Consider the following 23553-nt stretch of genomic DNA (forward strand, 5'->3'; position numbering starts at 1 on the left):
CGCTGATCGCAGTAAACCGAGTATGTGATTCGATCTCGAAAAGTGAAGAAATTTATTATTTATCAAACCCTTTTTCTGCGTGTTGGGTGCTGCATCCCAAATCTCAACATACATAAGTGCGTTTAGTGAGTGTTTGTGTCCCTTTAAAGTTTCAAAGTGGCTCTATTTCGCAAAACCTTTCCCTTCCGAAAGCAGTGGAGAAAGTGGGCAACAGTAACAAAAGATGGGGTGGAAAATTTAATCAAGTGTAAGGTTGGTCAACGTGCCCAAACGGTGAAGGTGAATTTAAAATCAACATCCGCCGAGTGTTGATATTGGAGCATTCCTAGCCATTCAAGCGATTGTGCTTTTTGTGTTGTGACAGATAGTGAGCAAGTGTTACGGGCCCAAAAGGCAAAATAAATTCAAGTTGTGATCGATTTGTGGAAAAAATAAAAATCCAGAGAAAGTGTACAACGGCACCCCGATCGAGCCGATTGTTTATGCTGTGACAACGTCGTGTTCATAATCCTTTCAGTGGTTTTCTGTGTGTGTGTGTATTTCTGAGTGTAAGTGTTTGTGTTTGTGCGCCCCCAATCTCGCGGTACCAATTTAGTGTAGAGATAGTGATACGGTTTAGTGAATTCGTGCTTTCCAACAGTAGGCAGTGCTTTTTAAGCTTAACTGTCAAAAACGGAAGAGTGTCACTCGGTGTGTAGTGAAACGACAACAAAAAATAGATAAACAACTTGTAGTTTGTAGCGTGTTACGACACCCGGCGGTTCGATAATTTCCGATCGCCATATCGCTTGTGCGTGTGTTTGTTGCGAAGCAAGAGTGGAAAAAATCCGGAAATCTCAACGTGTTTGCGTCGCTACACAACTTTCCTCACCTGCGTTCCTTCCGTCCTCGTTTCCGGGCGTCCACGAGCATCCCCCCCGCCGATCGCTCACCGGGCACAAGGGAAAGGATGGCGATACTGGTGGCGTTTTGCATTTTATGAGTGAAAGGAAAGTGTTTCACGTCACCCCAAACACCAGTACGAAGGCATTACGCAGCGGAAGGAAAAGCGGGGGACGGTGGTGGCAAGCAGCGATAGTGCGACCACTACTGCTTCCGTTTCTCGGCCCGTGACCGATCAACGATGAATTCCGTATTTTCTGCATTTAAAGCGTCCTCATCGACGGTGTCGCCGGCGTCGTCCACGGTTACAGCAAATTCCAACAACGGTGCCGGTATCGGTTCTACGTCCACCACCGGACACGACCACACTGGCAACGGGGGCGGGATGGTGCTTACGAACGGTGGGACTCTGATGGGTTCGAAAGCCGCCACCACGTCCACACCGTCCACATCCAACTCCTCGAAGCTGCTGCTCAACATTAAAACACATCGGCCAGCGGTGGCCGACCATCCGCCCAACAGCAGCTACGAGAAGCTACGCCACATACGCGAGATTAGCTGCACCAATCGTAACAACAGTCTCGTCGTTGGGCTGGATGGGGAGCTGGATGTGATGCCTGTAGCTGTCACTACACCGGAAGACACCTCGGTAGCAACCACTCCCGTCCAAAGTCCTATGACGCTCGACGAGCAGTGTCTGGGAGAGTCCCCCGGAGCGTCCCTTGATACTGCGACAGATACCACCCCCTATCTACTACTTAATGGGAGTAGTGGACCCCGGAGTATGGGCGTCGATCAGGTGGACAACCACCACCATCAACTTCATCAACACCTTCACCTAAACAGCAGTAGTGCCGGACTGGTGAATGGTACCGGCAAACTGCACCAAGCAAAGGCTGACACAACGACCAAGAGTGATAGCAGTAGCAGTAGTAACGGCGTTAGAGCCAGTAGTTTGGGCAACAGCAACAGTGATAATGGGTTGCTGCCGAAGAAAAAGAGCACCTCCACCTCGTGCACGGACCTCGGAGCGGTACCGGCACCACTGGCAATCAAACCACCATCGGGTGCTTCCCTAACGACGGCACCGTCCGGATCGGGTGTCTCCACGGTGGATGGTACGTTTGCGAGTATGCCACCCCGGTTCCACAAACCGAGGTTAAGCCTGAGCAACAGCTGCGGTGGTGGCGTGAGCAGCGGTCTCTCCACCAGCAGTATGCCCTCGGTCCATGGACGCACCGGACCAAATGCGAACGGTGGAACGTCCTCGTCCGGAATGCCACCACCAAAGACGAGACTTTCAACGCACCAAAGAAATCTTAGCTTAGACTTTAGGTAAGTGCCAATACTCTCGTCTCAATCGTCGGGTGAATTTTGCTTCAAAGTACCCACCGAACGAGTGTGGTTTTGATTTTCGACACCTGTTACAGCACAATCAATATGGTACTGCTACCAAACCTTGTCGTTTTTGTGTGGCAAATGTTCCGAGTGTAATCCCTACGGGTGACAACCCTTTAAACGTTACTTGCGAACCTTGTGTGCTTGACAGAAGGGTGCGCACACCCAACAGCCATCAGAATCACGAACTGGGGGCGTGAAGGGGGAGAATTATTTTACAATCCCACACATCCTTGGCCACGACGTTGTGGTGCCACGCAGGCGTCCCTTTTGAGCGTTTTTGACATGAAAGTAATAAACTTCCAAAGCGTGGCACGAGTGCATTGGAATAATCGGAGACAAATTTGGGGCGGTAATCAATTAGTCATTAATTGTTCCCCTAGTTCCTCTTTGTGTAAATGGGGTTATTTGAGGGTTGGGGGAGTTGCAGAATTATTGTTGTTGTATTACGAAAGCAAAACAAGCACTTTGCATCACAGACTGCATTGTTTTATCCATTTACTGAGCACTTACAAGTTCTAGCATGTTCCCAATTTTTAATATTTCGTTAATATTTCTATAAAACCCGGCCAACAATATTCTGAGCGACCGACCACCCGTGACCACGGACTGCGGATCAATAAATTTGGAACACATTTGAAAGTGCACACACTTTGTGGGAGCTCTTGGCGTGACCAGGTGTCTGGCTTCCTTTTTTGTTCATTGGGAACACTGCACTGTACTGTCCACGGTTCGATTTACGCAAATTTATTGACCATTTATAGCGAGCACCACACCCCCGGAACACGTTGCCTTTTTTGTGGTAAGCTCGTTTGGTGTGGGTTGTTGTGTCGTAAGCTGTTTTTGAAATGGTATAAACAAGAAATCGTTCAACCTTTTTTTTGGAATAGTGTTTTGTACTTGTTCCTTGCGTGGTTAAATATTTTGTGTCTCAAAATTGCATAAATTTTCTTTTGGGGAAACTTATTTTTTAACAAACTGTTGTAAAACATAAGACACTTGGCCATCAAGTTGATGAGCTCTTTTACGAGCAAATCAATCACGATTCATTCCCGACTATGTCATGCTCTTCAATGTACGCTAATAAACGTAACTAATTGCCGGTACATTGTATTAAGTTCTCACAGAGAGGGACTTGTCAGCTATCCTAGGCACGTTCCAGCCCAGAGCATACGTATGACATCACTTCGTTTGCCTGTGTATAACTTCAAACGGTATGTTGTGAGGAAGATAGTTCCTTCTTTGCGATGGCTTGTAGCTGTCTTCCTACACCTAAACCAAGGCGTGATGCGGAAATAATACTTCTAACAGCTCACACACACTCGCACGTGTTCCGTCTTAAAATTAGAAGGGGAAGTGGAGATTCCATCAAAAGACCCAAGATGGGTAGATGTGTAGTTTCATTTCCGATCCATTCTATTATTATTACGCATTGGCAACTTTCAAGAGACGGCCACAAATGGATGGCATATTGGTGTTTTTGAGGTGTGCAGCCAGAGATCGGCAAAGAATTGGTCTCATGTTTAGTTTTTGTTCAAATATATTCACAGTGATACACAGGTGATATGGTGGTTCAAGCCTATTTTAAAAAAAAACGCGTTTGCCGTTCCCTGGTGAGTTCTACACCTCGCAAAACAATTCGTTGTGCGTGAGTGGAATGCTTAAATAGTCGTAACTTAATCAACAAGACAGGAGCATCAATGACCCCCGATGAGTTACATTAAGCCTCGCCGACAACTATCCGGAAATCCGGACACCAAGTGTCGAGAACAATGGGGTGAAGGGGAAATCCTCGCCGATTGCGTGTGAAGAACCACGCAGAAAAGGATTAGCCACAAAAGAACGTAAAAGGGAAGCATTGTAATTTTGCTTTTCCAAACGACAGCTTGCTGCTAGATGTGAAAGAACCCAGTTGTTGTTACCGAGTGATCCCGGGCACACCCAGCACTAACTTACGGCCATCATCAACACACCCAACCAATAGCCGAAAGCCCTTATCGCTATCACACGACTGCAGCACCGATAAATGTCACGGTGGGGTCATAAAGCAGGCACGAGTTGTGGCTGCCTGAAACTCCGAAGGCTCACACGACCGGGCACGGGAGTTAATTTAATTAAAACAAATCGATAATAAATCCAACGTGTGTGCGTCGCTGCTAGGGTTCCGTTGTCCGGTGCTGCCAACACATAACGTGCAATCAGATCCACGCCACCGGACAGACAATGGCTAGATTTCCTGAGCCATCGTCGTTTTGCTTATATTCCCGAAGCGAGAGTGCATGTGCTTTCGACAGTGAAATTTAGTTCTGGTTTTTCAAGAGTCCAAATGTTGTCCGTTGACTTCGGGTGTTGGTACCCTGCCGGCCAGGTGCTAATTGATTGGAGCACGCTTTAGCGCTGGTCGCAGTTTCGTTGTCGTTAAAAATTGCCCAAACATGTCGCATGTAAAGCCATTCGTTCCTTTGCTTAGTTCTTTCCCCGAGACACCTCGAGGCACTGTCGCAACCTGCCGAAGCTTTCTGTGTCGAAGTACACGAGCAGTAAGTTGACCAATAGGTGCTATTAAAATGTGCAGCACAATCGTGGCCCCGGCAATCGGCAGGAGATCTAACCAGGGCAGAATGTCGCAATTCGGCTCGGCGGTGCAACTGATTAATTGTTAGCACCGGAATCGCTAGTCCCTCGAAGAGACCTTTTGCTAGATTTGTAATGGAGAATGGATGTTTGTTTATTCGTGCCTGTAGCAAGGGGGGGTCTATCGTTGCAATCGTCGAACCAAAACTGTTTCTACGAGCTCTGTGTGCCATGTTTCGATATTCGATTTCAACGTGCAACACCCCTGGCACGTTTATGTCATTAATTCCAGAATCCCATCCAGTACAAGCCTGAGAAGTATTGAGACCATTTTGTGATAATGTCCAACATGCGTACCTCGAGAAGCTCTTTGTGACGTGAATAGGTGTATCTGCTCCTGCTATTACGCTTTGTTACAGTTTACCACAACGTTTATCTTTAAATCTACTCTTTCGTGTGCAATAAGAGGATAATTTATGTCTTGGGGAGTTTAGAAATCTTCGGACCTACTCCAGCGGGGGGTATTCATAGCAACCTCAACCCTCCGATTGCTGGTGGTCTACGATTCCGTAATCCGATTTGTTTGTCCACAGTTTCTGATTGGTAATCTGATGAAGTTCGATCGTTTTCGACCTGTGGTGTGGATAGCAATCATAGGTGTTTTTGGCATGCTGGTGGCATTTCGAACCGAAGTGGACCTCGGTGAGTTAGTTGCATCTACACTGCACTGTCGGTTGATTTAATTAGCACTGGAGAAAAATCGACGAAACGAATGGCAGCTGCTGCGGGCGGTATTGCTAACGAAAATAACAAACTGAGACTCAATTTATGGCGGTCTAATGGACCAGCCGCGGGGGTACATTGGGCTGTTGAACTGACTGACTGACTTCTCGCATCTGAAGCAAGAACGCATTAGTTTCCTTTTTCGTCGTGAGTCTTAGTCAAGATTTGCCCAGTAACGGGCAAGAGAGATTTTACTACCGTTTATTAAAATTTATGAAACCCACGCTGGGTGGATCGCGGATAAGAGTCCGATTTCTTGCTGCACTAGAAACACTGGACCGTCCCCATTTCCTGTTGTCATAAATAGAAAACATTCTTCTCCACGACACCGACAACAGCACGACGACGATGCTTGTCTCTGTGTTGTAAGGTGAAAACAGATAAGAAGGTGAAATATGATAAAAATGCTTCTGCTGCCGACGCTGCAGCCGAGTGAGCCTTGCGCGAGAAATGAAGATTCATCCTCCACTTGGGAAAGGAGCTATTTACGTTTATCTAACATTCTGTTTGTCGGCTAGTGTGAAAAGGAATTGGAAGTTATTTGCCGTGCGGCCGACCCGGTCCGAAAGTGTTTATGATAGTAAATGACACTGTGAAAACTGTGTTTGGAGAGAGGTTAGAGGTACAGATAAATCAAAAAGGGGCCTCGACTGGCCGACGTTGAGGACGTAAGGAATTAGAAATAATATTCCCTCTGCCTTAATAGGGAACGTTCGCATAAGACATTTAGGGAAGGAGAAATCAATTTATCTCTGGACCTAGAGAAGGACTTTAATCAATATTCTAACGACTTACGGACTCTGTCCGGGGTCTAGTTTCACCTCCATCATGGGATGAATTATTAATCATTTTTCAGCTCTCTGCCTTTTCCTCTGCCTGAATTTCTGTATGAGCATTATTTAATCAACGAAGCGAACGATACACGTTTATTAGTGAAACGTTATCAGCCATGGCAATGGACAAACTTGCCAGTAATTAGCAAAGGGAAAGGGGAAAGCTAACTGTGACTTCCTCATTATGATGTAGCAAGCATATGTGAGGCCACTAACTTAGACGACCATCAAACGGTTTAGTTGAAGTTTGCTGGTCCAACAACAGTATCACGTCCCATTCGAAATGTCATTCAATGGTGGTAATTTGATAGAATTAGAGTAACCGTCGGAGGGACTGCTTTATCGTGAGAATAACTCCCCCAAGCACATAGACACGCCGCTTTAAACGTGTAATCGATGCTCCAACTTTAACGTTGCCTTCTCGAACGCTCGAGACCAGCAAAAGCGAGTACTTTACAGCGAAACGTCAAACTTACCACGTGCAATCTGTGCTTAATTGACATTTGCATAAGATGCTGTCATCTCGGTTGTTTCCTCCTCGCGTGGCTCTGTCCCTGAGACTGAAAAAGTTCAACAAGAGCTGTAAGTTCTTACATTGCGGTTTTTCCTGGATATTGTTGACGTTGAGCTACGTTGCTGTCGCTTGGAGGATACAGTTGGAGGTCAATAAAAGTTATCAGAGTCAGTGCTGTTGGATCATCAGTAGTATGTGCGTGAGCGAGCTCTCCTTTCTCTATGCCGGCATAACTTTTCCTCAATCTGACTTGTCCTCGTTGACAAGGGGTGTGAAAGCAGTGGGCCCCAAACCCAACAGACTATGACATCAGTATCTTCCGGCGGTGAGATATCCCAATGCTGGACACCCAGTGCTGGATGAAATATGGCGACAAGTGGATACCGCCACATGTGTGTGTTTTTGGTGTGCAGATTTCCCCCTTTTTCTGGTTGCTACCAACAAAACTTTCAATAAATCCTCTCCGCCATGGTTTAGCGATTGTTTGGTGAATGTTGGTTGCGTTGAATCTGTGTACTCTCTTTTTCCGCTTATCAGTGAAGGATTTGCCAATGAAAAGGCAAATTTGTGCTTTCGAGCACAGCACAGCTCTAGAAAGCAGTGAGAAGGTGGCTGTGCATGGCGCGCAGGTTTCTGTTTGTTCCGACCAAACCTTCAATTTCTTGATGAGCAGTTTCTTCAAGTACACATACACATACCCGTGGCAGATGAAGGCAGGTCTTATTGTTTTCCTTCCCGATAGTGTTTGCGGAAAGTTTTAATTACTCTCTTTCTCGTACACTCGAACCCTCGCTGTGCTTTGGCCCGTCCATACTCATACCTCGAAAGCCCTCTGAAGGGTTGTTTAACAAGCTAACTTTACCTTAGTGTACCGGCAGAGTACGACTAAAGAACACTTGATGTGTGTATAGTTTGTCGAGTGTGAAGCTACCGGAAAGATCTGGCCCCATTTGGGAGAGGCTAGTCATTTTGAAAACTTGAGCAAAATGTGTTACCATCTTTCCCATCTAACGACGACGACGGGTTATGTGCACCAGAGCCAGATAATAATTCTTACTGTGTACTTCATGTTCCCCCATCTGTTCTGCTTAGCATCTTGGAACAAAAAGCTTTATTGGCAAACTTGATGATTGAATATTATAGAGCAATAAATTGCTGTTGTTTGTTTCCGTCCAAAACGTCTTGTTTGACGCCACTCTGGGCAGACCGTCATCCTTTTCTCGTCAGGTTACGGCCGGCCCCCAAAGCAACCATTATCTTCGTTATCCGGATCACGCTCGAGTAGCGTCTTAAATCGTTAGCTTCGAGGAGAAAAGAATCCAACGGCCCCCATGCCAAATGTCATCAAAAATGCTCGGTGAGCAACTGCTGATCCAATCTGCAATGGGCTGGCCGAAAGGCCGGTGATGACTATTTGCTGACTTCGATTCGAACGATTCATGATGGTCGTCGAATCGGAACAAGTTTGAGCTAAGCGACAGGACCATCGCATTGGCCTGTGGCTTCATCTCAAGCGTGTCACGATCATTGATTTCAGCGTAAATGTACACCACCACCCGATCCCGATGGTGGTGAGCGATGATACATACATAACTCTCTTGCTACCAAGTGCATCGACCATTGAAAACCTTGAGCTGCATAAGAGAAACAAAGAAACGTACTGACCCCCTCAAACACACATAAACACACTCTGTTATCATGGCACACTCGCGTGTCGATTGAATACCCGCGTCGGTTCATTCGGAAAAGCCATAAATTTAATGTACCTTGCATCATCACCAGCAGCAGCAGCAGCATTATCGGTGCGCTTTTAGTAGATGTCTCATCTACTGAATGAGAAAAAAAAACCCCTCATTTTTGTGATAAGCAGCGAAGATGATTATTGTTCAATGACACAAATTCTGTCGAGCTCTCTATCTCTCTCTGTCATCGCTTATTAATGTTAATGTGAAGGAAAAAAAAGCAGCAAACAGGAGTATTTCAGGTTCCCTTGAACACGTGGATACATTGCGCCAAGATTTACTTTCTAGCACATTTTCCCAGCCCGGCTCCTCCACTAGACAGCTGCTCCACCACGGAGGCACCATTTTGGGAAAGTTTCGTTTCGCTTTCGGCGTCCGCAATCGAACCGGTGTTTGTTACTCCACCAACCAACCAATCACAATCTTTTTCCTCGACTCGACGGAGCTTTTTGGAGGCATCACCCCACACAATGCCGCCACAGAGGGCAGGGAGGGCGCCCAAATGCGATCGGAAAAGAAAGGGAATCTTTTCTATTTTAACTGGATCGCTTTTCTGTCTCCATCAAGCATCATCATCATCTTTGTAAACAGTTTAATAGTGCAGCTCGGTTAGGAAAAGTCCCCTATCTTGGGAAGATCTCTGCGGGCTTTGAGTAAGGTGTATTAATCCAAATAAACAGACTCTGGCTTGATTGTGCTGCTGCACAACCCCCCTATACTTTTCACTGGATGAATTTTTCGACTATTCCAAAGCACAGGGTAGCGTGTACTCAATTTAATTAGCAATAGCACTTTCCTAACCGAACGAAAGATGAAGAATTTGGGGTGTTTTTTCCGTCCTCTTTCTCACGATACGTTCCCTGTATTGTGGTTGAAGTTGATGCTTGCTGTGTTGGTGCATTTGGGTGCAATTAGCTTCTTTTTTGTTGTTGTTGCTTAATATGTTCTTCCAAAATTGCTTCGAGGTGTTGTCGTTGATGTTGTCCGTTATCTGTGGGGAGCTGGTGTGTAAGAGGATGCGTCAGCAATCTTCATCACTTCGATGTTTACATTACATCGTCCGTGAGTGATTGCGGTACCTGCTCGTATATTTATCTTGCAACGTTGCAGCCCACTGATTACGGACGCGTGGATAGTTCTGTAACGCTTTGTCCTTAACTTCGGAAACTCTGCCCCGCAAAACAGTGGTCGTCTACTGAGGTCCAATGAGGCGCTACCAATTCTTCCAATTCTTGCTACCATATACACATCCGTATAGATGATCGTCTGCCATAACGCACGATCGGTTCGGTTACGGTTGATTGGAATTGTTGTATTGCTTTCGTACAATTTTTCCCGAATGGAAAGAATGTCTGGTAGCCGCGAAACCTTACAAATTCACAGCGTGCGCCGCATACTACATCGCTGGGCCGGTCTGGTCCAGTCTAATCACTCTAATTGCACACTGCGCAATGATGGTGGTGGTGCTGGTGTGAGTGTTAGTGCCATGTTTTTGGTGGCCACCAACAAAGCAATCGGTCGGGAAGCTTCTCCACTTATCGCGCGCTCGGGGTGGGTGGTTGAAGTTTTCCGCACGGTGGAAGCACACCCACATCGAGAGAAACGCCAGTTGATGGCCGTCGTCGGGTGGAATCGGTTCACTTCACGTGTGCGTTGTCAAGTCAAGCTGAGTTTTAACGTCACGATCTCTCCATCCTCCTCTCCATGTGATAAGAGAGGTGACGTTCTAGCCGTGAGCTGTCATTATTCATCCACAAGGGAATGATAGATAACGGAAGGTTCGTTGGTTATTAGAATATGGTCAAAGGTGATATTTGGTTGGATTCGGATCGTATGTGTCTATGTGGAAGAGCGCTAACGTCTATCGAACGTTATCTACTACTGCGTAACGTCCGAATGTGCGATTTGTGGGTCTGATAACACGACCGATAGTGTTCGTAACGTGCCCTGAAAGGCGTACAAGCAAGCGTTACAGTCTGTCAGTTGGCCAATGTTGGCGTTGACCGTTTAGTGTACTGTTGACAGGGTGTAATGTGATTAAACGTGAGTGTGTGCACGTGTGTGGAAATTGTCCTTCGTCCAACCGCGTCTACGTGGCCTTGTGCGTGTATGCCACACTATGGAACTATCTCGCCACTAAATCGCCACACTAACACCAACCAACAACACCTGTTGTTTAGCTCATTTCCTCCTCCCAGCGTTTGCAGGTGTTGCGTGAAGTGAAACTTTTTCTCAGCCAGCCCTTACGAAATTGCCGATCCGATTTGATGGTTGGCTGATGTGCATGTGTGTTAGTGAGTACCCTCGGTTGCGCCGTCTTCAAAGCTTTCAAAATTCCGCTGCGGAGTTTTCCCGTTCCATATCCATTCGCCGCGATGTGTTTTCCTCTCGGTTTGTTGGTGCGTGTGTGTATGTGTAAAAAGTGTGTCGAAAATTCAACCTCCTTTCCATCTGTGTTTCGCGGGGCCATGTAGTGTGTGGAGGCCCGTACTGATGGGAGAAAAGTGAAACAGCAAGTGGCTAACGTTGTACCGCAAGTTGCTACTTCTGTGGTTTGTGTTGTTGCAATGTGTGCGCAAAAACACAAAAAGTGTGTCCCAATAAGTGGAGCTCTATGGCCATGCTTCCGTGCTTTGTGATTCTTTGTTTGTTTGCCGCCGATCGGCCTGATTCATCCTGGGTGTTTGTCGAAAAATTCCCTTTCGGATCAACGAGACCGTAAAGAAAGTGTGATTAACGAAAGCAGCACCTGCTGCACAAGTGGGAGCTTCCCTTGGCCTACAGAACTAGATTGTGTGAGGTGTGTAACGTATCGTAAACACACCGTAAGCGTCCCCCATCTCCCATTCTTGACATTACAAACTGTCAAACACGCTTAGTGCACGATGGAATTTGATGGCATAAGAACTGTTCCAGTTCATCACAGGTACTATTGACGGGGTAAAAGGAGTCGTTTTTACGCGTCCAATTCACCTTCGATAACAAGCTGCAATATTATCTGTACTCAATTTTATACGCCCCAAGGCGTTTCCTAATCCATCCTGGAAATTCGCGTAAGAATGCAATTGATGTGCACCTTGCTGCCATCATTCAGCTCATGATAATTAAGTGGTCAACATGCGATAAGCAGGGATTATAACCGCAATAACGAGCATAATCAGTGACGCTATCATGTCGATGATGAACGATAAGATTATGGTTCTTCCCTTGAACAGGAAAAAAAAAACCTTTGAAAGGAATTCCCTGGCTTTTCCCACTCTAATCGACGCAATGTCGGGTATTGCCGAAGAGCGTCAAGATTGTAGTAAGTCTCGCTCTTTGTGAACGTTTGTTTGGAAGATTTTCAAATGTATCAATAAGATGATGTTACATTTTGTTCTAGAATTTGTGTGCTCAAGTGTCTCTTGTCTTAGTTGAATAAAGTCTTTTTGTATGACTCTTCAATTACCTTCTTTTATTGGATACTCTTGGAGCACCACGGCATCCATTTTTGTATATCTGTCTGTTGGCTTGTTCTGCGTGACAACGAGGAATTCACCAAACTGAAGGTTCGCAGTGAACTCTATCTCTTCAAAACAACGCCACCAAGAGCTCAAGAGCTTAAGGCGTGACCCCAACACTCATGAATCATCCGTAATGATAGCTCGCCACGAAACAAATGATCCAATGGTCAAGCTTAGTCTGCCAACATTTGTGCAACTAGTGCTGGAACAGGCGTTTGTTCACCTCTGCTAACTGTTGATACTAATCCTTACTTAATCCATTTCGTGAACCAACGTCTGAAACGGGTGACGAATGCTCATTCATAGGTGTTATCAACACGATAAAAGTCTGACAGCTTATAACAATTTCGTTATCCGGGGTACAATATCCAAAAAGGATAACCTAGATTTTCTACCTTTTTTTTAACGAGCGACACGTGTCAACAAGCGGTCCTGAGCGGAGCTACATAATTGCATTTGATTAAAAAGCATGTCTGTAAATTCTGCTACCAGCTTCATCATTAAAATCCATCAGAACAAGTCTTTCCATCACTGTAGAACAAGTTTGCGTTTGTGCAAATGAGGATTCGTAGTGTCGACCATGAAAAGGTACATTTGATTATACGACCGCAACGCGGCACGGTGCAACGTTCATCCACCGTTTTCAGACCATTCTACGTGGTGTGTCCGTTTGTGGAACAAATTAAATAGATATGCATATATATCTGTCTGTTCTGTTTGCGAGAGTTGCCTCGCCTAGTTCAGATGACGACACTAGAGTAGGGAGCAACCACAGGAAGGATGGTTAACATTCTATTCCACACGGCGTGTGTCTGTATGTTTGAGGTTCGTGTGAACGGTTGAGGCACGTTTTTGCACTGTCCATTTTCACGTGCACGCGGAACTGGGAACGCTCGCCGGTTCGGTTTTGGTAGCCGAGTTCCGCCCAGTAATGTTTGCATTGTGGGAGATTCATCCGCGTGTCTCACGTTTGCACGGAACACACCCGGGAACGTTTCGGAGGTTGTGTGTTTGAGTGTGCCTGCTTTAATTATATATTCTACATAAATTTGGCTGGCACTATATAAGCATGCGATGTCTTGAGATGGACTCTGTTTTTACGCAACGAATAGTTAAGATAACTTTAATTGTTTCTTTTGTAGGAAAGATAATCTTCTAGCAGAACACTAAAATGCCACAGATTATTAGCAGCAAAACACACCGACAAAGCGAACAAATTCATCGGAATTGGCATGTTTATCAGAAAATCGTATCGAAATGTATTTGAGGACGACCCTGTCGCGCCACCGTGATTGTCACTCTTCCACCAAGTAGTTTCGTCCGTAGTCGTAGAAATGTAAATTCGCGTCACGAACGAATTCTTGTCTTTCTGTTGTGTATCCCTAAACAGCATCCACACGGAATATTCATTCCTCCAAAAAGCTTTGATGATGCTGCTGCTGTGGATTTCGATTTTTCAAACGATATACAACAGAACATTCTTATCTCGCTTCCACGGGATGGTGAGCTTTTTTTCCGATTCTTCGTCTGCTTTTATTTTTATGAAGGCAAATGATGTTTTCCCATACACACACACACACAACAAGCACTTGCTCTGCTCCCTCCTTACAAAAAAAACGACAACACACAACAAGATACAACCAAACTGAAAGGTACTAGCACTAGCTACCCTCCGAAAATCCATGCTCATGTTTTATTCAATCCAGGGATTTTCGGTACCTCGGCGGCTAGTCGATATTGGTGAACCACTTGGGATGAGGCGACAGGCAAAACCAAAACAACACACACACAAAAAATCACCACTTATGTTAACAAAAAAACGCTCTCTTCTTTGCTGCATTGGATAAAATGTGTAGCGAAATAAATGGTGTGTATATGCTGTGCTTTTTGGGAGACACGTGCGAAGGTAACTTTTTTTTTCAACCTTGATTCTTGCGCCACGCAGTGAAGAAGTGACGAAGTGTGGTAGTTTTCGGTGTCGAAAATTAAATTGGAGTATAGATTAAATGAGCCAAAGGATGGGTACAACGTATTCGCAATATTTCAACCAGCACCCAAACAACTGGAGCTACAGCTTTTTAAGGAATTGAACGAGAGACGACACGATACCTGTCGTCTAGGACGAATTTGAAGGTGTTTGAAAAGATTAAACCTCCTTCCAGACAAAACTTTGCTAGCCGATTCGGATGGCTCGTCTTTCGAATACTAGGTATTTTAGATGAATTATAAATTACCACCCAAAATGGAAGCGAATCGCGAATGCATCTTCTCTCGTCTCGTCTCACCCTCAACATCAATGGGAAGTCGGTACCACCGCTAAGCGATGGGAAAGTGTGCGTCACGGTGCTTTAGACGAGCGAGAGTCGGGCGCGAATCCTTGCAAGTGCGGAATTTCGTGGGAAAATTAAAGTTTCCCCTCTGTGCGAAGAAACCCCAAAAATGGCAATTCACTTGAAAGCCTAATGTGATACCATGGCTAGGATCCGGTGGAGAGAAACGAGTTCATCATAAATCAAAACTTCAAAGAGGTGTGGTACTTTGTTGCATGGTTGGGTTCCTGTGAAATTCGCATGAAAATCCGTTCCCTTGAGAACGAACACCGATTCGTAAGGCAAAGATTTTGAAGCGTCCCGTCTTGATCGTCTAAATATTTTCTCCAAAAGGAGATGTTACGCGCATGTCGGCGACTTATTTCATGAAAATCGCATATGGGACACGCATGAAACATTATCCATCCCAATTACTAGCAACACTAATGAGTAGCCACGACAAGAATAGTACCAAGCGTAATTACTGCTTCTCATCAATTTGTAAACTATCGTAACCTATCGGGAGATCCCTTGCCGACCGTTTGCACATGTTGTCGCTACAAGAAGAGGATCGCTTATTTTGGCAAACCATTGCGGATGCCTTTTATTGCGTACACACTTCGCTCTCCAAACTGTTTATTTATTCCACCTACCAGATGTCTGTTAATTCGCACACATGCGCCTGACTGATCTCATCATGTTGGCGCACAGCATGTGGTGATCATGGTCATACGTTTTCCGCATTCTTCCGGCCACAAGCATGTCCGATGTACGTGTATGAATGTCGTTAGTTGCCCACCGAAACTGTTCCATGTTTTTGCGAGCAAAACACATATTACATCAGGGAGCATAGATCTGTAGAAGTGTGACGCGCCCGGCAGACCGTAGCGATATAGTTTATGAGTGGATTATTAAGTTCTTCGTTCCCATCGTCCACACTCGCAACCAATAGGCGTTTGGAAAAGCGTGCAAATGGCCACGACATGGGAAACAAATGACCCAAACAAAGCTGCCCAGAGCAACTCCATTCCCTAGCTGAAGTGCGTTCTTGAGCACTCGTCGGAGATCTTGGTTGCTTCATAAGAACATACATTCTAAGCTGGACTTAAATGTAGCTACGATTTATGCTTTTTATGCGTGCCAATTGTGACCAAGATTTATGCAAATAGTGATGACACCGGCTTTGGTTCCCACTCGGTGGTGCAATTGGTGATGAATTGGACACATTTTACCGACAACAGAACACATTCTGTTCTTCCCTATTTGCATCTGTGACGTGATGCTTTTTTCCAAGATGGTGGCTGTTGGTGAGAGATCTCAGCGAAACGGCTTTCTTGCATAACCACCACCCCTGGTGGTACACCCAGAAGTTGTGTGTGCAACTTTGAATGCCAAGCAAGCAGCAGATATATGTGCAAACTTCTCAGAACCGGTTCGGCAAAGGGGTTGAATTGCAAGGTTCGACCGGAAAGAATCGGATAGGCTTTGTGTGTTTAAAACCAAGAGAGTTGGGTTTTCTTGAAACCCCGGGCACGATAAGTGAATCTGCATCGATCGATGATCGTCGTAATTCATGCGATACGATCCAATACACACGGTGCGAAGGGAGAGATACAATTTGCACGATCGATTACAAGTATCAGTTTATTGGGTAAGCTGGCTGCAGCGCACCTTACTGCGCCGTGCCCTAGCATAGGCCGTCTCCAACAAAGAAGAAGAAGAAGGGGATGTTCTGCTGGAGAGGTATAGCTGTGCGGTTTATACTAGTTTTGCTTGCTTCACTCTTGGTGATGTAACACAAATTCCACGAGCAGCTGTTCCGCTCAGAACAGAAGCATCTAGGGCGTCCGGTATGCTGTCCTTCAGAAATCTAACACACGCACAAACAGCATAAATGCATCTGGAAAGTGAAAATGGTTGCAGCTAGAGCGTACTGTTTCGTTCTAGAATTTCTTAGGAAAACATTAAACATTTAAATTCTTACACGAGGAGAATAACTCAGCAGCAATTCCCGTTCGATTGACACACATTCCTCGTATGAAGTAACAAATAAACAAATCGTTTTGAAAGTTCTAAACTCATTTGGCCTGCAGCAGCTACTCTGTGGACCCTCAAAAATGACGCTGGTAACGAACCCCCCGTGTGCAGTCTCCTCATCATCCCTTGGGAAGTGCCCAGTAGACGGACGACAACGCATGCCAACATTTTATTTCTCTTTTTCTTGTTGCTCTGAGTTATTATCAACACGAATCATGCTGATGAGGTTCTATTTTCGGAACACATAATGAATTATGTGTACATGTGTCCTCCGAAGGGCAGCAGGAATGTGCCTCGAGTGGGAGGAACTGGCTGGCACTTTAGTGTTTAACCAAGAAACCCTCTCCTTCCGGGGGCGCATCGCGTAGGCTTTCCGTCGCAATTGCAGTAAATCAAGTTTGGCCACAAGGCAGTCGTCGACTGAGCGAATGGCAGCAGTTTGTATGGAGGCATTTGAGGTAGAATGTGGGAAAACTCCCGCAAGAATCTTCCACGAAATGGAATTATAATTCCCATGTGATGGGAGCAATTTAGTGTAAGTAGATCGAGACTTTTGAGACCACAAATTGATAAATATCTCAGACTCCAGATTGGAATACCCTCGAATAAATGCTTGTACTAAAACTTTAATATTATTTCAAAAGTCCATCGTAAGTTGAAGCTACTCTCATGGACATTTTTCTCCACTTTGACTGGTTGCGGAAGTCAAATTTTCGTTCCCCAGTGACCTTCGGGAACTATTAGCTATTATTAGCTAGAGACATCGGGCCACACCGTGTACCCTATCACAACAATTGTATCTAATCCGCAAGATAATTGATACCGTCGCTGGCAAAAGTGCGTGTTGATTTTGAATTGTGGAAACCCATCGTTTGTTTGTTCGCCTTCGTGCGCGCTTCTCACAAAATGCAAACTACCATTGTTCGTTTATAAATGTACATCGTCTTTAAGCTCGTTACCGTTTTGTAGTACATTAGCGAATTGAATTTAGGACCTGAACATTTTAAGCACCTTCGACGAACTCGCAAGGCAGTAATGGATGCACTCAGAGCATCGGTTTATGATACGGTTGAAGGTGGTCGTTTGTTTTCCGTTTCCTGCATCCGTACTGCGTAAAGTAATTTGGGGCAATTCGTTTTTTCTTTAGTGTTTGCTTTTCGGTAAAATATACGAAGATCCCACGAATGACTTCTGTACGGTTGCATAAATCCATTCTCTCGTCCGTGCACTGCAAGTGTGGGGATTGGGTTGGTTAGGTGTTTTACAACCTTCATAAATCCGAGTCCCGGGTCGTGCAGGGTTCATCCTTTAACCCTCTCTAGCTGTTCCAATGGCGCTGAAAAAGGTTCACCAAAGGGATTCAAAGCGCGAAACACGAGTCGAAAGAGGGTGCTTTTTTGTTACACACAAAAGAAACCCGTCTGAATGTGTGAATAAGATTGGCCATTGAGGCGGAAAACGACACGTGTCTTGTGCAATATGGATGCTTATGTATGCGACACCGGAACATTACGGATAGGGTTAGATAACTTCCTCCTAACGGTTTGAATTAACCTTCCACATTGCGTGATGTGAACTATATTCAGAGCGGGTCAAGCATGTCGTCGAGAATTTTGCTTGGAGATCGTCATTTCTGTCCCTTGAGTATCTGAGCATCGTCTAATTTGCCGTTTCTCCACATCTCTTTCCTTTTATTCTGCAGATCAATGGGAATTCTTTTACCTCCAGTGTCGCAGGTGACCAACAATCGCATCAACATGACCCAACATCACCGGAATCGAAGTTTAGATAGTGCGCTACAACGGATACCGGAGGTAAGAGATGGTGGAGAGACTTTCGTGTTTCAGGACAGAGTTATTAACTAATACTAAACTTTTGCTGCTCAGGTGGAAGTGTCTTCGCCAAGTGCGGAATCAGAAAACACACTACATTGCACGAACGGCATACTGAGCGGTACGATGTGTAGCAAAATCATTCAATCCTCGTCCACCAATCCGACCAACACGCCGAGCAATAGTGGCCGCGGCATTACCTCAATGTCGATTGCCGGCACGGCGAGAAGCGACTCAGAAGCGGGAACAGATACGGTTGTAATAGCATCTTCTGCCTCAGCAACAAACAGTACGCATCATCAGCCAAGCCGGCAACAGATAAGCAGAAAGGTGGATCTTCTAGAGCAAGGTAATTGCTATTTGTGTTTGTGTTTAAAAGGGCTAGAATTTTTTAACCTGTAATTTATACTATTTTTACCAATAGGTACTACGCTGCGGACACTGAAAAGTAGTCATTCCACTGATGCCGAAACGATCGTAAACTCGATCGTCAAGGACAGTGATAGCAAAAAGCGTGAAGATTTAACGAGCCTTGGATCGGATGATTCCGGTAAGTGAAGCTACTTCATTTAGACAAGAGACACAGTAGATAACACTGCTTTCTCTTACTTTACATGCAGGCATCATTTGTGGCTCGGAACCTGATCACACCTCGCTGACGAGGATCCGCCGATCTAGGGAAAGTCTGGACTCGGGTGAGATTGATCCGTCGGAGGAGGAGTGCATTGAGATATTGGAAACGACCTCCATGGAGGAAGAGTATCGGATGCTCCAATCCGACCTGTGCTTCTATCCTACCGCGACCATGGACCGGACGGCGAAAGAAGACGGAAGCGAGTCAGACTCGAGGCCGCTTGACAATTGCATTGAACTGCAGCATCATCCACAGCAGCAGCAGCAGCAGCAGCAGCAGCAGCAGACCGGATCAGTTGGCAACGGTCCGGTAAGTGACAAAGTTCGCTACAGGCAGCAAAACATGACCCGGGCTGCCATCATGCTCGAGAAAATGTTCGTTCCGATTCACTACGAAGATGGCGAGAACGGTGTAGCGCCGGTAGTTGGTAACGAAGAAGACGAGCTGCTTATCCATCCAGAGACAGCGACACCGATCATTGGAGAAGCAAAAAGTTTGACGACTCCCACGAACGCCTTGACGATGACACCGGTTCCATTTGCTCAGCAACCTGCTTCCACTAGCGTGCCAAGTACGGCGGTCGTCAGTCCGAGCGAAACAAAACCCGCCATCAGCGATCCACCCAAACCGGACCAAAAGAATGAGGTTATGTTTCGGAACTTTTTCGGAGCGACCAAGAATGCCATCTTCCGGACGGCCCAGAGCATTATTGATAATCACGAGAAGAAGCATGCGAAACAGAAGCAAGAAAAGCAAGCGGCAACGCATACAACGCCAGAAGACGGTGGTACGACAACGGCGGGAAATGGTGGAATTGTTGGTGGAGCAACTTCCAGCGGTACTTCCAGTACGACGGTAAAATCCCCAACAGAGCTACTACGGAAGCGAGAGTTTGGTAGTATGTTTGCGAGGAGTAGCAGCAGCAGCAAACATCATCATCAAACCCAGCAAACTAGCAGTAGCAGCACTACTGCTGGTAGCAGTAGTAATAACGCGACCACACCGACCACAACCACGACAACGACCTCAGCCTCGATGGAATTCGAAACAGCATCCTCATGCACGGAAAGTGGCACCAGTCAGCTAAACATTCCTAAGGCGTCACTTTCGAAATCGTCTTCGACCGCATCGTTAAAAGTAGTTCCAGGCGTGGCCGTAGCAGCAACTCCCTCGTCCTCCTCTTCCTCCTCCAATACAAACTCCTCCGCCACAACGCACTGTACCGGTAGTGGACCACGCGACGAATCACAGATACGCACGGAACGAACGGGCCAGAGTGGGCTGTTGCGTTTCTTCGAATCTCCCGTCTTCAACATACACTTTGCCGTACACTATCTGTTCTACTCGAAGGAACCGGGCGTACTAAGCTTCATCGGGAACAAGATCTTCAGCTTCCCGAACGGTGAGGTGGATCTGTACATACCACAGCTGATCGTGATGTACATGCAGATCGAAGAACTGTCCGAAGTGCTCGATCCGTACCTGGTATACCGGTGTCGGCAATCGGTGGACTTCTCGCTCAAGTGCGTCTGGCTGTTGGAGGCGTACAACTTCAACACGGAAATGTTGAGTGGGGCCGGTAATAGTGTCCGCAAGCATTTGAGCCTGCTGCGCGAGCTTTATCCCAAGCGAGAGCGAGTGAAACTAGCTGCAGCGATCAGTGCACCGCCGAACACTGCTGCCGGCACGGGAGGTGAAGTGCTGGGAACGACCAACGACCCTCTAACTCTGCAAGCCCATCCGGCGCTTTCGGCCGTGCGGAAAACGCATCATCGCTCACAGTCCGATGCCACGGGTATGATGGGTCTTTTGGCGCAACATCACCACGCCCATCACGCTCCAGTACCGGGCGTACCCGGTCCCAGCAATCGAACGCCAGTGTGTCTAGGTGATCTGAGCACGGGCCGAGCCTTCGACAATGGTTGCGTGTGTTTCGAATCCGTCCGTGGCACAGTGAACGATCTGCTTGGCCAACAGACGGTGTGTTCCTGCGGTGCTCCGAAGCTAGCACCGGAAAAAGAGTTCATGAAGGCACTGATCGACATCGGCAAGATGCTCACCTGTCTGCAAACGAAGATCGAAAAGACTTCCCGCTTGCGAATCCTGCTTAACCTGATAAACAAAAATCTGCCGGCACGTGTTTGGCTTCCACTGCACACCGAAACGCCTCACCACGTGGTGCGCATTACGGAGGAGAAAACGGCCGTACTCAACTCGAAAGACAAGACTCCGTACATCATCTACGTGGAGGTGGTCGAAGTGCAAGACATCTACACGTCACCCGTCATCCCGAAGTTGATGCCGACACTAAGGCATACAAAGAGCGAAGAACGGCTCGACAGTAGCAGCGGTGCCAGCGCGCTAAACTCCGCGGACGACAGCAACCCCAGTAAGACTGAACAAACGACCACCGTGTCGACCTCCTGCCAACAGACGAGCGAAGAGGCGGCCACCGTCTCATCAACCGCGGCCCTACAAAACGTTCCACTGCCGGCTGCAGTGGCGGCATCGTTGGCTACGTCCCGAAGTCGACACAGTAAGCTGTCCGAGTGTTCGGCAGACATCGGTGTTGGAAGTGGTAGTATGATGGAGCTCGGCCTAACGGAGGACGATGTGTGGTCGCAGGAGGATGATGAAATTACGGCCCAGTATCTGAGCCTCACGAAGATGTCTAGTGATCGAGATGCAATATCGCAGTTCTCGGTCGATTCGTACGACTCGCGCGATCATCGTAAGCATTATGAATGGCGACAGTTTGAGAGCCTTAAATATCTAACGCTAAATTCTCATCTCTCAGACACTCCTGCACTGTTTAACATCGGCGAGGTGAAGAAGCGTCACTGTGCCAACTTGAATTCGGAAAATGCGAAGCCCTTCAGCAATGATCCTTCGGATCCTTCTGCTGCAGCATTGAAAGTATGTGGACACTAGCTTAGCATGCTTTTCTTTAGAAGTTCCAGGAATTCTAATATCGTTTTCTTTTAGGAACCGTGGCACGAAAAGGAGAAACAGATCCGGGACTCATCGCCTTACGGACATCTTCAATCCTGGAGGCTTCTATCGGCGATCGTTAAGTGCGGTGATGATCTACGGCAGGAGCTAATGGCCACGCAGCTGCTACAGGTAAGTTTTGTTTGAAGAGCCGTGAATGTGTGAATGAACTTTAATTTCCTAAAATTGTGGGGTACAGATGTTCAAATTGATCTGGGAAGAGGAAAAGGTTGGACTTTGGGTACGACCGTACCGGATCGTCTGTTTGTCGAACGATTCTGGATTGATCGAGACGATCGTCAACACAGTGTCGCTGCATCAGATCAAGAAAAATTCCAACAAAAGCCTAAAGGACTACTTCATCGACGAGTTTGGCGACGTGGAGACGGTTGCGTTCCGTGTGGCGCAGCGTAACTTTATGCATTCCTGCGCTGCCTACTGTCTGATCTCGTACCTGCTGCAGGTGAAAGATCGGTAAGAATAGGATCTAGGAAAATAGAACTAAGTAGTTTTCGGAGAGAGAATGTGTCGCTAATCTGTGTATGTGTGTTGTGGTACCACTCTTACAGGCACAACGGTAACATTTTGCTGCATTCCGATGGACATTTGATCCATATAGACTTTGGTTTCATCTTGAGCATATCGCCGAAAAATCTAGGTAATTATCTACATCGCTTCTCTCGTGTCGGGTCGGAGGGATGTACTGAATTTCATTTATTTCTTTTTGGGAACGATCATCCAGGCTTCGAACAGTCACCGTTCAAACTGACTCCCGAGTTTGTGGACGTGATGGGTGGTCCAGAGTCGGAACTGTACTGCGAGTTTAAGTATCTGCTGCTGGATGGTCTAAAAGCGGCCCGCAAGCATATGGACCGTATCATTAACATTGTCGAGATTATGCGAAGCAGTAAGTATTGTGGCTTAGGACCTACTGCTTTATGAAGAATGTCCATAAAAAAACCAGTACGGTAACATATCTGTCTGATATTTATTTCTCGTTCCCAGGTTCACAACTACCCTGCTTCAAAAATGGATGCTCCGGCACGATACGCAATCTGCGCAATCGCTTCCATATGAATCTGACCGAGCAGGAGCTGGAGCGAAAGGTGGAACAACTGATCCAGGACTCGCTCAACTCACTCTCGACCAAGCTGTACGATGGCTATCAGTACATCACGAACGGTATCTTGTGAGAGCGATTCGATATGCACATCTAAACCGGCCAATGCAAAGAAAAAAGTGAAAAATAAGTGAAAGAAAGTACAAATCGCGATCTGAGAATGCAAAACAACAGATGATCGTGTGTGCCGACTGATACTGTTGCTGCTGGCGCTGCTGCTCCTAAGGGAATGATCCAAATTGAAAGGCATCGTTTGTAAGATCTTTTGTTTCTCATTGTTTTGTCTTGTGTTTGTCTATTTTCGTGTTTTTTGTGTGTCGAGCAAGCAAAACAAGCGAAAGAGGAACTTCTAAAGTTGCATTTTCACTAACTCTTGTTCAATGAAACTCCCGTCTTCTTAT

The 23553-nt window shown here is 46.3% G+C and overlaps 1 protein-coding gene across 2 annotated transcripts; it reads left to right on the forward strand.

Moving 5' to 3' along the window:
* The first annotated feature begins 1109 nt into the window (after positions 1-1109).
* Positions 1110-23280, forward strand: LOC126561321 (phosphatidylinositol 4-kinase beta). 2 transcript variants are annotated; one of them, XM_050217395.1, is made up of 11 exons: positions 1110-2217; positions 18278-18389; positions 18462-18756; positions 18832-18957; positions 19028-21772; positions 21839-21957; positions 22027-22164; positions 22232-22506; positions 22602-22690; positions 22775-22939; positions 23038-23280. In XM_050217395.1, the coding sequence occupies exons 1-11, from the start codon at positions 1124-1126 to the stop codon at positions 23223-23225; spliced, it is 5346 nt and encodes a 1781-aa protein (XP_050073352.1). In that variant the 5' UTR covers positions 1110-1123; the 3' UTR covers positions 23226-23280. The 2 variants fall into 2 exon arrangements, with proteins under 2 accessions (XP_050073352.1, XP_050073353.1); XM_050217396.1 differs by lacking the exon at positions 1110-2217 and adding an exon at positions 11568-11652 and having other exon boundaries at positions 23038-23279.
* Positions 23281-23553: the final 273 nt, after the last annotated feature.

The sequence above is a fragment of the Anopheles maculipalpis genome, chromosome 3RL (genome assembly GCF_943734695.1).
Source record: "Anopheles maculipalpis chromosome 3RL, idAnoMacuDA_375_x, whole genome shotgun sequence".
In the NCBI taxonomy this organism is placed as follows: domain Eukaryota; kingdom Metazoa; phylum Arthropoda; class Insecta; order Diptera; family Culicidae; genus Anopheles; species Anopheles maculipalpis.